This window comes from Eublepharis macularius, chromosome 17 (assembly GCF_028583425.1).
Source record: "Eublepharis macularius isolate TG4126 chromosome 17, MPM_Emac_v1.0, whole genome shotgun sequence".
Lineage (NCBI taxonomy): Eukaryota > Metazoa > Chordata > Lepidosauria > Squamata > Eublepharidae > Eublepharis > Eublepharis macularius.
The window spans coordinates 21,908,917-21,921,480 of record NC_072806.1 but is presented as its reverse complement, the minus strand read 5'-3'; the positions used below and the strand labels follow the sequence as shown (position 1 = coordinate 21,921,480).

Below are 12,564 nucleotides of genomic sequence, written 5' to 3'. Positions count from 1 at the left end.
CCACCAGAGTACAGTAGATAGCAACACAGTTAGGCATTTTCTCACGTGTAATGCAGTTCAGACGGCTGGTACTGATCAAACATCCCCCACACCCCACTGCAGAGATGGTAGCTTACTTTTCCTACAGCAGTGGGATGCCATTTGTTAGCTAGGGAAGAAGTGAGTGCCACTTACACTTCAGTATCCTGGCCACATACTCTGACCACGAGTCTCACCAAACAGGAACCCAAGCGTCTGCTTTTGGAGGGGGATGCCTCCACACACACCAAACAAAATATACATAACTATGAACACAGCCCCAAGGGGCCCAGGAAATACCCTGAAAAAATAACAGGCTGCTTTATTGAGGAATAGAATTTGAACTGACAGATCAGAGGATGAGTAATACACTTAATACAAAGGCCTTCGGACAAAACCAAAATGCCTTTGCCTGCTGAAGCCTTTTAAAGTGACATGATGCACCTTAAATAAATTAAGGGGACTGTGGTACTCTTCTTTGTTGCTTCACTTCATGCTCTTCGCAAACTCCTCTCCCTTCTTGATGGAACCTTTTAGCTCCGTAACTGCCTCGGCCACCATCTTCTCTTCAAAAGGAGTTATCTTGCCAATGCCCAAGTTCTTCTCGATGCCATTTTTCTGGAGGGAAAGCAGTGGCAGAGAAAAAAAGTTGTAGGTTAAGCACACTGAGCTTTAGACATAACCTGGTCTGAAGGAATCATGCAGCTACGCATCCTTGACCTCTTAAATGCTGGGCCAAAAGCTCTTCTACAAGGTCTCATCTTCCTATTTTAGAAACATAGACAAGATTCTAGCCCTTACAGCTATGGAGATGCATGTTCAAAGTGGATGAATATAATTGCTGGGTCTCAAAAGCCAGAATAGGGCTGCAAAGGATTTCTACTGATTAGAAGAATAAACATGATGCTACCCCAAGACCCTTAAGCAGGTTTTTTTCCAAGTGGAACGGAGTTCCGGCACCTCTTGAAAATGATCACATGGCCAGTGGCCCTGCCCCCTAATCTCTAGACGGGGGAGTTTAGATTGCCCCCCCTGAGCCAGTGGAGATCAGGGGGCGGGACCACCGGCCATGTGACCATTTTCACCAAGGGCTATTTAAACTTTAAACACCCCCCTTGTTTCAGCTGACCCGAAGTGACATCATTGTGCAGTCCACCACCTCTTTTCCCAGAAAAAAGCCCTGCCCTTAAGTTAGAGCCTTGGTTTATCAAGGTCAGTATTATCTATGCTGACCAGCGGTGGATCTCTAGGGTTTCAGGTGGAAGTTTTTCATTTCACTCCTAGATCCCTTTAACCAGAAACTCAGCATGGGACCTTCTGCAGCAAAGCAGATGCTCTACCACTTAACTCTGGCCCCTTCCCTCTGAAGCCTCAAATCTTGCCCTTTGCCATGACTTCCAAAAACCACAAACAGGAACAGCGGTAACAGCCAAAGACTGATGTGTGATAGAAGGCACACAAAAACCTGTGTAATTTTTGGAGATTGCCAAATTTTGCTTTGGGAACAGTTTCAATTAGGTATTACAAAAATCAGAGGACTTACAAGAAGTAGTTTGCATTGGAAAGCTGCCAGCTCCTCTAAAACCATAGAGTCAGCTAGGAGCTGGAAAGCCAGCAGGCAACATTTAGATGAGTTTCTAAAGCATGTTGCCGTTGACTAGACAAGCTAAATCTACCCGTAGGCTCTTGCACACCTACATACTTGCACGTCCCAGCTATTCCTTTCTTGCATTCTGCAGATAAGAAATGGCAGGCAATGAATCACTCGGCCTACATACCCCTAGTAGCAGCGGCGTGGAGAAGTACGTGCACTCCGTTTCCTCTGATCGGACAAAAGAACATTCAATAACTCCTTCCTTCCCGTTCATGGCATCCAGGACAGAGAAAACAAACCGGGCGCCGGCATATGCCATAGAGAGGGTAGCAGAGCCTATTGGAGGAAAAAGAATATTAAAAGAACACTGGCTCAGGCTTCTGTTCTCCACAGTCCAATTCTGAAGTTACTTTCTGGGACTAAAATGGAATGCCCCAGTGGTGGGTCTGCAGCACTGTGGCTTCTCAAGATATGGGTCGCCGCTGACTCCAGGATATAAAGCACTTCTAACTAGCATAACCTGCCCCCCAACAGTACCAATGGCATTTTTTACACAGTTCCAGATACAACCCAGACACAGCGAGTAGAGTGAAGTCTCACTGAAACTGAGGGGTTTGTCTCGCTTTCACAGAACATGAGCACATGCTGAACAGTGTGCCACATGGTTTCTGGAGGGAAAAGGAGGACTCCTGGCCAGCAAGAGTGCCAAGAGTGTTTGTGGCCCACTGAGGCAGGAGAGGACAGCCTGGGTTACAGCACAGAGACAGGCCTGCACTTCTGTCTGCCTCTCCTAATACTGAGCTCATGAGGCTTACGGCAAAAGTACCCCCAAGACAACTGGGGGCTGTGCATGTACTGGAGCACACACTTGGATGACAGGCTCACACTTTGGGCTTGATGTGGCCCAAAGAGACTGCGGATCTAACCCAAACAGTGGCATCATTAGCTTGCATAATTATTCCATTGGAATAATTTTTAGTTTGCAATATCCCTCCGGCCCTGGGTTACACTCAAGGCAGTGGTATTTGCTCCGAATGCTACATTAGCAACTGGCATCAACTGAAACAGCCACATTTACTTCCATCCCTGGCAAGAGGGCCTGCACCTCAAGGAGGCTTCCAGTTTCCTGCCCCTCCAGCATCTGTTCCAAGGTGGAAACCACTTGCTGATCACAGGCTCCACTAGGCAAGGGCCTTGCCCGCTTTCCCGAGACATGAGGAAGGTGCCACACTGGGGAAACATCATGTGAATTACCACTTACTGAAGCCCCATAAAAGCAGCACCTACGACAGGCAGAAAGTCTGGCTAGTGTGACGGGCTATGAGCAGTACTCATCCCATTATTCTCAGGGTTTGGGGTCAGGTTGTTAATTCACAATCTGTTCCTTTGCTATAGCACTTCCCAGCTCAGGGGTGCTTCACAGAATGCAGGCAGGGAGCTGTCATCTTGAACCAACCTGCGCCTGCCTTCGCTTTGACAACTTCCGTCCCTGCCTCTTGGATCCGTCCTATGAGTGGCACCAGCTGGTCCTGAGGGAACTCCACTTTGGGGGTGCACTGCAAAGAAGAAGACGGGGAAGGTTACCTACAGGCCCCCAATTGCCTCCACAGCGGCCAGAGTGGCACACAGTCTCTGGGTTTTTGTGGAATGGAAAGTTCCTCCTCCCTCTAAGGAGGGGAAACTGCCCACCCCAGCACCCTTTGACAGGCAGGAGTCTGCCCATAACCACTTAGGGTCCTGCTGCACAGACAGTGCAGAAGCCCTCCCAATACACTGCCAAGCTCCATCTTCTGAGCCTCTGCCCTTCCAAGCAAAGCGATCTGCAGGCTGCATCTCTGTTACACCTGGCCCATGACAGCACACTTCACTGCCCCATGCCCCTGACCTTCAGCAACTGAAGAAAACTGAGAACCATACAGAAAGCCTCTGGCTCAACTTTTCATTTTTTAAAGGCCAGAGGAACAAATAGCAGCAGCACATGCTTCTCCTCAAGCATAATACACTGGGAAAGCATGATACACTTGGGAGACGCCTCTCCTGGGAAATTAGCTGCACCTTTGACAGGTAAGAAGAGAGAACATGCCCTCTACTCTCAATTGCACAGGAGATGGGGGTGCAGAAAACCGGCTAGTATACGGCAGCAAGGCCCCCTGTACACATTTACTTCCAAAGGAAACAAGAGAGATTCCTGGTGCAAGCAGGCTTAGGGATCTCCTTCCTCCACTAGCCTGAGACTAGACTATCATTACTTGCTTATACATGAGGCTGCCGGGAAATACTGAGACCAACAGCTTTTTGGCAAATCAGATTTGCCAGAAGTTCTACCATATGAAATCCAAACTCTTTTCTCCTTTCCAGCATCTCTGCAGGTTCACTTTCAAAGTTGGCATCCTCTGTGCTGATACCCTTCTGACACCCTGCCTTTCCCAAGGCCAGAAATGCCAATCTTGGAAAATGCTGCAAGGCTTCAGAATACAGACCTGAGATATGAGCGGGATAATGGTCTTGCCTGCATGACCGCCGATCACTGGAACGTTTACACGAGCCGGATCCAAGCCCTGCAGAAGAGTTATATTTTCAGGAATGCTTTCAAGGCAAAGCCCGCAACAGTGGCACTGCGCAGACTGAAAAAATTTATTCCAGCGTAACTGAGCTTCAACTCGGATTCATTCTGTGAGTCTTTTAAGATTGCTACTGAATTTCAGTTTTGTTGCAACAGACTTAACACAGCTACCCTTCCTTTGCCAAGCTTCATAAAAAGCAAACCATCAAGCCAGGTTCCTAGTCCTCATGGAGGCCAAGAAATTCTCAAGATAGTGGGAAATCAGTTACGATGTTACCTGGCCCTTCCTTGAAGAAGCGCTATGAATGTTCTTAAATATATATATACATTTTAAATGCTTTTTAAAATGTTTTAAACACCCTGACGTTTGCCACCTTGGGGACTCTCTTTAGGCTGGGTGGAAAGGTAGCAGATAAATGTATTAAACATTTTGTGAAGGCTATCTGGTATGTAGTCAGAGATAAGATTCTAGTGCCACTTCTGGCCACCATTCTTCCCGACCTCATTTCCACATCCATCCTCCCTCTGCCTCTTCTCCACCTTCATTTGCCAAGGTATCCCGTAATACAAAATAGCATAGGTTAGCAATGGAACTAGTCATTTGCATACCAATTCAGCCATTTACACAACTAACCCTAAGCAAGGGGAAGCAGAGACCATGTCACTCAGCTCTGCCTTTGAGCTCTGCGATTTGAGAAGAGCAGGTGCTCAAAGGTATCTCAACTGCAATGGACAGACCTAGAAGGCTAACTTCTGGAGACACATCCATGCACTTTGACCACAAGCTTAACATGACCCCCCTACCCCAATGTGGATGAAGAGCACCAACCAAGCCTTAGCCTTAGCCAAACTGATGGGCCTTAGCCTAGAGCTGGGAAGATCTGCTGGCAGAAAAGGGGGTGGGGGGACCAGTTCTGTACTCAGAAGTCCTCTTCTCCCCCTTTCCTTGTTTCTAGTGTCTATTTCCTACTGTAAGCTACTTTGGGACCTTGACTGGGGAGAAAAGCAAGAAATAATTCATTAACTAACTGTAATCTTCTTCCGCCTTGATGGCAAGCTAAGAGTTCTGAAAAGGAGCTGCAGAGCACCTGAAGTCCAACAGAGTACATCAAACTGCATCACAGGATTTCTATTTATTCTCCCGGTGACCTTATGCCAAGGTGAAGAGAGGACACGCCGTGCTGCTCAGTTAAGCTCTGCAGCTGGTCAGATGCCATGGCTTTTCTTGGCCCCAGACTTGGGAACAGAAAAGGAGGCTCCTTTTAATAAGGCTTTTAGAATCAATAGAGAAGCCTGCCAATTGCCAAACTGCAAGCATCAAATCCCACCCCACTCCCACAGAGTCATAATTGGATGGAGGCTGTTTGAGTCCAGGGCACCTTTGTTAACTGTAAGGCAGCAGCCAAGATAATTAAATGCTATGTTGTCATGTGCCAACTCTGTGGCAGCCAATGGCAAGATTCTTCCTACCTGTCCCACAGGCTTAGATGCCACTAGGAATCCAGAAAAGACTCTGATATGCTCAGGATTACTAGTTTTTGTCCCTGTTCCATAGAGGTTTAGAAGAGCACAGGCTGCATTTAGATGGCATGATTATCTACTATTCTAACCGTCACGTACATGGATCTGGCTTGTTCCATGGCATTTTAATAATGGTCAAACACGTAACATGTGACTACACCTTAAGCATCTGGTCCAAGCTCAGACACTGGAGAATGAGAATGTTGTTCAGTACATATAGCAGTGCACAGACCCGTGCTAGAGTCATGTTACTGTACATAAGTTTCTTCCTCTTCTCCCAAAACCAACTTGCCCTCCAATCCTGTTCTTTCCCCCATTTTAGCCTTGCATCTCTATTCAAGCCCTCCTTTTCCTGTATGGATGTGTGTTTACACATACAAAAAGCTAAGCCCCCAAACCTGTAAACACAAACCACAAAAAAACCTGTGATAAATAATTGTGATAAACTGTCTGGGATGGAGCTTGAAAGACAATTTGGAGTCACCAGGGAAGCAAAAAATAGCAGCAGGTTTCAAGAGCCCAGGGGAGTACTAGAAAAATGTGTGCTGGGCAAAGAAGTCAGACAAACAGTGAAAGCCTAAGAAGAGCCCTGCTGGATCAGACCACTTGATCATCTAGTCCATTATAGTTGTTTTCAACAGATGTCTCTGGAAAGCCCACAAGGATGATACTAAAGCAGCAACTTGAGAGCATCCTTCATCAGTAGCAAACCAACCCTGTTCTGCTCCAGCAACTACCACCATGTACAGAGGAAGTCTTCTGGGACTTTCACAGGAAGCGTAAATTGATATCTTGCCCTGCCCTATCCTATGTGAGGGGTTCCTTGCTGGATCTAACCAAAGAAGGTACACCTACTCCAAAATTATTTCCACCACTTGGCAGTCACATGGCTACAAGATGTTTGCATGCAGCATTTGAAGGCACAGACCTTTGGGCAAAATTGCATGTGGCAAAAGCACTCCGGATCCTGGGTAATTTTTTCCACAGCTGTATTATTCCTAGCAGGAACACAGACACTAACTATGCGCTCGGGTTTGTGAAAGGCCAAGGTCGAGTTCATTTTCCAATTTGGACCCTGCACCATCAGAAAAGAGGAACCCGGGAAGCCCATCCTTTAAAAAAGCAAGTGGCACCTGAACTGCTAAAAAGAAAAACGGCACATAGAACAGCACACAATCAGCACTGAGCATATTTAACCTACCTTCAGTTCAGCCACAAAGGTATTTGCTCGGACAATGTCCAGTGTTGTGACACCGAAAATTCTGTTGGGATTGTATACTCCATGCTTCTTAAAAATCTCTGAAGTAATTGGGATGGTGGAGTTGACCTGAGAGAGTATAAACAGGCAACAATCTCAGCAGCATCCATGCAAAACGTTTCTCTTAATGACAACACAGTCACATAAAGTGCATTCCCCAATTCCTTGTGCAAGGAAGCTAATTTTTTCTTACCGGATTTGCAATAACACAGATCATAGCTTCAGGACAGTGCTTGGCGCAGGCTGCTGCCAAATTAGCTACAATAGTGGCATTCGTATTGAAAAGGTCATCACGGGTCATGCCTGAAAATCAGATTAGCAAAATTATTAGCCACGTTCTGGTCTTTCGGCCCACTTAAACAAATCACACCATGAAGAAGGTAAGATTGCAGCGTACTATGCCCATAGCTGGACATTGGAGCACACTGGTGTGCAAGAGAACATACAGCGTCTGTGAGACTGGACAAGCAATAGAGTAAGGGAGGAATTCAGCCTACATGGAAGAGAGGACTGTGCATCTTGGGGGCTAAAGACGTACTTGAAGGGGTACAGCAGCGAAGACTTAAAATACTGCTTTTAAGAACAAGGTAATATACATATGAGGTTTGTTTAAATTTTACTGAACACCCAAGAGAAAAAATTTATACATAACTCTTGATACTGACAGCAAGTCCAGATGAACAAGACGGTCATAAACAAAAATCCATCTTCCAGAATGCGAGCCACATCGCTAACACAACAGGCATGGAGAGGTCTGTAGTTCAGTGGATACGTAACTGCTTTGCATGCAGAAGATCTCAGGGTCAACCCCTGGCGTATCTAGTTCAAAGATTTCCAGTAACAGAGCTGGGAAAGGCCTCTCTCTACCTTGGGGAGCTGCTACTAGTTAAGAGTAGATGGGGCAGCACTCTGACTCTGTAGGGCAACTTCGTGACTTCTTTCACATATTCCACATCAACAACTTCAAATGTGGACACCATCCACAACAACATACACTTTGCCTAGCCATTCTCTCTAAAATGTGTTCTAACCCCCATTGAGCCTGTCCATGCGGACTATAAATTTAATAAATAACTAAATCCTACTATATATTTCCTTTAGCGTCTTTCCGACAATGCATATTTATGCTGGTGCGCCTGCGCTGGGGCACCAGGATAAAAGGGTGCCGTAGAACAATGCCTCCAGAGGGGACCGCTAGCAGCGGAGGGCAGGACGAGTCGGCCCGGCCGCTGCAGCCGGGCTTCGTAGCCAAGGAGGAGGAGGGTGGTAGCGGCGCCAGAAGGGCGGCACACCTGGAGGCCCTGGGGGAGCCGCAGCAGGGGCGAAGTGCCCACCGCCCTCTGACCCCGATCAGAGCCAAGCTGCGCCACTTTCGGCAGAGCCGGGCAACGGGGCGGGTGTGAAGCGCTCACTGCCGCGTTAGCCCCACCGGAGCCGAGCCTGCCGCCCTCCGCAGACCCAGGGCAAGGGGGCGCAAGCGATGTACCCGCTGCCCTGCAAGGCCCACTGGAGCGGCGGCGCACCACTCTACGCAGAGCTGGGCGATGGGGCGCGAGCAACACCCCCGCCACCATGAGAATCCCACTGGAGCTGGGGATGCAGCGGGAAGAGCAAGCTCACTCTGCCCGCCCTTCCTAACTCCACACCCTACCTGCCAGCCCTCCCCAGACCCCTCCTACCTCTCCACTCTCCCAAAAAAACCCTTGCCCCTCCACCTGCCAATCCTCCCCAGAACACTCCTGCGTCTCAGCCCTCCCCAAATCCCCCTTGCCCCTCCACCTGCCATCCCCCCAGACTCCCCCTGCCTCTCAGCTCTCCCCAGCCCCTGCTTGCCCCTCCACCTGCCAATCTTCCCCAGAACCCTCCTGCGTCTCAGCCCTCCCCAAATCCCCCTTGCCCCTCCACCTGCCATCCCCCCAGACTCCCCCTGCCTCTCAGCTCTCCCCAGCCCCTCCTTGCCCCTCCACCTGCCAATCTTCCCCAGAACCCTCCTGCGTCTCAGCCCTCCCCCAATCCCCCTTGCCCCTCCACCTGCCATCCCCCCAGACCCCCTCTCCAGCCCTCCCCAGCCCCAGCTTTCTAGAGCCCGTTGTATTTATTTGCACAATGGGCTTTGTTTCTAGTTAATAATAATAATCATCTAAAAAAGGTCCCTTCAACGGGTTTCTAATGTACCTGGCTTTCTAGGAACTCCAGCTGGAATCACGACAACTTCAGAGCCCTTCAGAGATTCTGGCAACTGTTCAGGTCCCAGGAAACCTGAAGTGACAAGACAAAAAGAAATATTCATGCTGTTCTACTGGCAGGTCATTTGTCTGCTAATGAAAACAGTAACGCTCTGGTGAAGAAAAGAGTCACACGCTCCCTAACTGCTTTAAAATACTTGACCAGTCATCTGAGAGGGAGATGGAAAAGATAGTGTTAGATTTTGGAGAGCTGTGGCCAGTCTGAGTAGACATCACTGACTTTATCAGACCAATGGTTTGATTCAGTATAAAGAACTTTTATATGTGTTCATGTTCTTTCACTTCTTTAGAATACGTGACCAGTAAACTGAGGATGAGTTTTTACCAGCCCTGGTCTGAGTAAAAGATTATGCTCCTACAGTTCTAACAGCAGTCTACAATCCCCAATAAGCCCTTCTGTGCAGCTACCAAAAGACTGAAGGAAAAAACCCATAGCAATGCACTGGAAGTAAACTGAGCGTATCATACCTTTGACTTCTGCTCTTGTTTCGATGTGGCTGAGGTCCGCTGCAACACCAGGAGTGTGGGCAATATCATAGAGGTTGAGGCGGCTTATCAAGGGGCTGTTCTTCAGCAAGAGAGAGAGGGGCTGGCCAATGCCACCTGAGGCGCCAAGCACAGCCACTTTAGCATTGTTCTAAATAGGAGGATAACAACAAAGGCTTAATAAAGACAGTGCATTTGGACACAGTTCTCCCAAGCCACAAAGAAACAGAGAAGAAATCCTTTTAATGCTACAGTCCTCTCGTAAATTTCTCCAGCACTGCGAGTCAATTGACATCTGTTGCTCTCTAGAATGGATTTAAGATGCTCCACCACAAACTCACTTCCTTGCCACATCTGATCTCCAATGATATTCACAGTGGCTAGAAACCTGTAGGGTTGCAGTCACAGCACAAAACAAAGGCTACAATCCATAAAACAGAACCTAAAGAAATCCATGGCTGTGTTGGGTTTTTTTTCCCCCATATTGAGAAAGTTCCTAGGCCTCATGGCTCTAGTGGAAAGTCTGGCAGCATGGTCAGTTTAGCAGCAACAAACTCCTGTAAACTAGAATTAATCTAGGTGGGGCCTTCTAGTAATAAAAAAATACTTTATACAGCCCAAGTATCTCCTCACAGTACAAAGTCCCTGACCCATTTCAGTCTTTCATATAAACCCCTGTAATAACTTAACCTAAGTCCCTGCAATATAAACTTCCCTTTTTCTATGAAAGTGCTAATAGCAAGTTACAGAATTCTAAACTGTGGAACAAGAAAAAACCAGCAGTGGTTAATACATAAATTAATTTTTCTATCTGTGACAACAGTACGGTGTGTTTCCGTCACAAAGAATTGCAGAACCCTGGCACAGTCCTATAATTCCCCCCCTCCATCTCTGTAACAAGTTGCTACCACACTTGTGCTTGAAAATGGCCACACATGCACCCTTCCCTTCAAATAAGACCTTCCCATTGGCAGCTTTTCCCTAACCACACAAGCCTCTTCCACCCCCCACCTGATTATCTCTATTCCATTCCTCCTGGAGGAGCAACCGATGATTTACCTTTGCCCCTCTAAACAGTACAGGATCAGATACCAGGAAACAGGCTACCTCATTTTTGCATCCAGTAGAGAAGCTCACCCAATATCAGCTCAAAAGTTCAGCAGTTTGTTCTTCACTCTCAATTTATTTCTGTGTTTTGTGCTAATGGGCAACTGATGTCCACTGAGGCGTTTCAATAAGCATCCTTCCAAGTCCCATTGTGAACTGCATTCTATTCAGTCAGAATGTCTTTTCCCCAAGCCAACCCTCACTATCTAACGCAACTTATACATTTACATTTTAAGATTTGTTGGGGAACACCTGCCATACAGTCTAGTCTTCAAAGCTGCCATTTCCTCCAGGAGGAATATATGTCTCTGTAGTCGAGACAGCAAATAACTCCAGATCCCACCTTGAGGTTGGTAGCCCTACTCCAACGCAGGAGAAAATGCCTTTTAAGATTCTGCTTGCTTTCATCATCTAAAAATAAAAGGTGCCATTTTCATATTCTGAGCTGATACTTGTAGCCAAATTAACAGATAATCTTAATGGATGAGAACAGGTTTGTGTCAGTGAAGACTTTACTAGTACTTCAAATTCATAAATCTCACCCACTCACAGCAAACAGAAATTACATTTCTACTCAAAATAGTTTTGCAACCCTCTTCACCAAGAATAACTTGCAAGATTATGGTTGCTAATCTCCAGGTGGGACCCAAAATCCAATTAGAACTGTAACTACTCAGAAAACTACAGAAATGAGCTGTCCTGGAGGAAATGGTGGATTGAGAGATAAAACTATACGGTATCACACCCTCTGCCGAGCTCCCTTGTGAAACTCTACCCTCCCCAGGCACTTCCTCCATATCTCCACTGATTTCCCAAACTAGGATTGGGGCAACTCTATTACAAGATCTCTTTCTCAGAATTAAAATATGCTAAAATCCTTTAGTACTTTTGTTGATTGATTACAATTAAAATAAAAAGAGAAAAGCCACTGTTAAGATAACTGAGTGACACAAGGTCAGGAATAACACAGATGGATGACCATAAACTTTAAGAAAGGAAGAACAAGGAAGTTGAAAAATTTAATGTTCTCAGAATTGATTACATAGCTACAAGCACAATTTAAACATCAGCAGCGCCTTGATATAATCTCTATTAGTTTTATGTACAGCGCTGAGTACACCGGTGGATGGAATGAACAGAATGGCTCAAGGCGCATGCGCAGTATACTCTAAAGGGCAGGCCCGGCTACCTGCGGCTTCTTCTCATATATCAAAAAGAGTCCAGTAGCACCTTTAAGACTAACCAATTTTATTTTAGCATAAGCTTTCGAGAATCAAGTTCTCTTCTTCAGATGCCTGATACAGAGACTGTATCAGGCATCTCTGTATCAGGCATCTGAAGAAGAGAACTTGATTCTCGAAAGCTTATGCTAAAAATAAAATTGGTTAGTCTTAAAGGTGCTACTGGACTCTTTTTGATTTTGCTACCACAGACTAACACGGCTAACTTCTCTGCATCTATTCTCATATATCAGTTTCTCTTTCGCCTCCCCCTGGCCCAGATACCTGCGAGGAGGTAGCCAACCCCCTGCGAAGGGTGGCAGAGGCAGGGCGGGTGAGGCGGACGAACATGACGGGACCGGGCGATGCACTTGCGGCTTCTCCTGCTCGGACGACCTCCAGGCAAAGAGGGCACAGCTAGCGGAGAGATTTGCGCAAAGTCTCGCGAGAATTTCACAGGGTCTATGCCTCAGCCCTGCGTTCATATTTCTCTCGCGATAACCTCTGCTTCTTGCCCCTCCCATTTAAAACTTGGTTCCTCACGAGACTTC

General features: G+C 46.9%; 1 protein-coding gene across 1 annotated transcript; it reads right to left on the bottom strand.

The window, feature by feature from the left end:
- Positions 1-315: 315 nt before the first annotated feature.
- MDH2 (malate dehydrogenase 2) lies at positions 316-12,452 on the bottom strand. The gene is made up of 9 exons (XM_055002063.1): positions 12,299-12,452; positions 9,669-9,837; positions 9,130-9,213; positions 7,148-7,257; positions 6,898-7,023; positions 4,093-4,170; positions 3,069-3,168; positions 1,797-1,948; positions 316-636 (listed from the first exon to the last, which is right to left on the bottom strand). Exons 1-9 carry the CDS (start codon positions 12,362-12,364, stop codon positions 505-507), a joined length of 1,017 nt encoding a protein of 338 aa, XP_054858038.1. The 5' UTR covers positions 12,365-12,452; the 3' UTR covers positions 316-504.
- Positions 12,453-12,564: the final 112 nt, after the last annotated feature.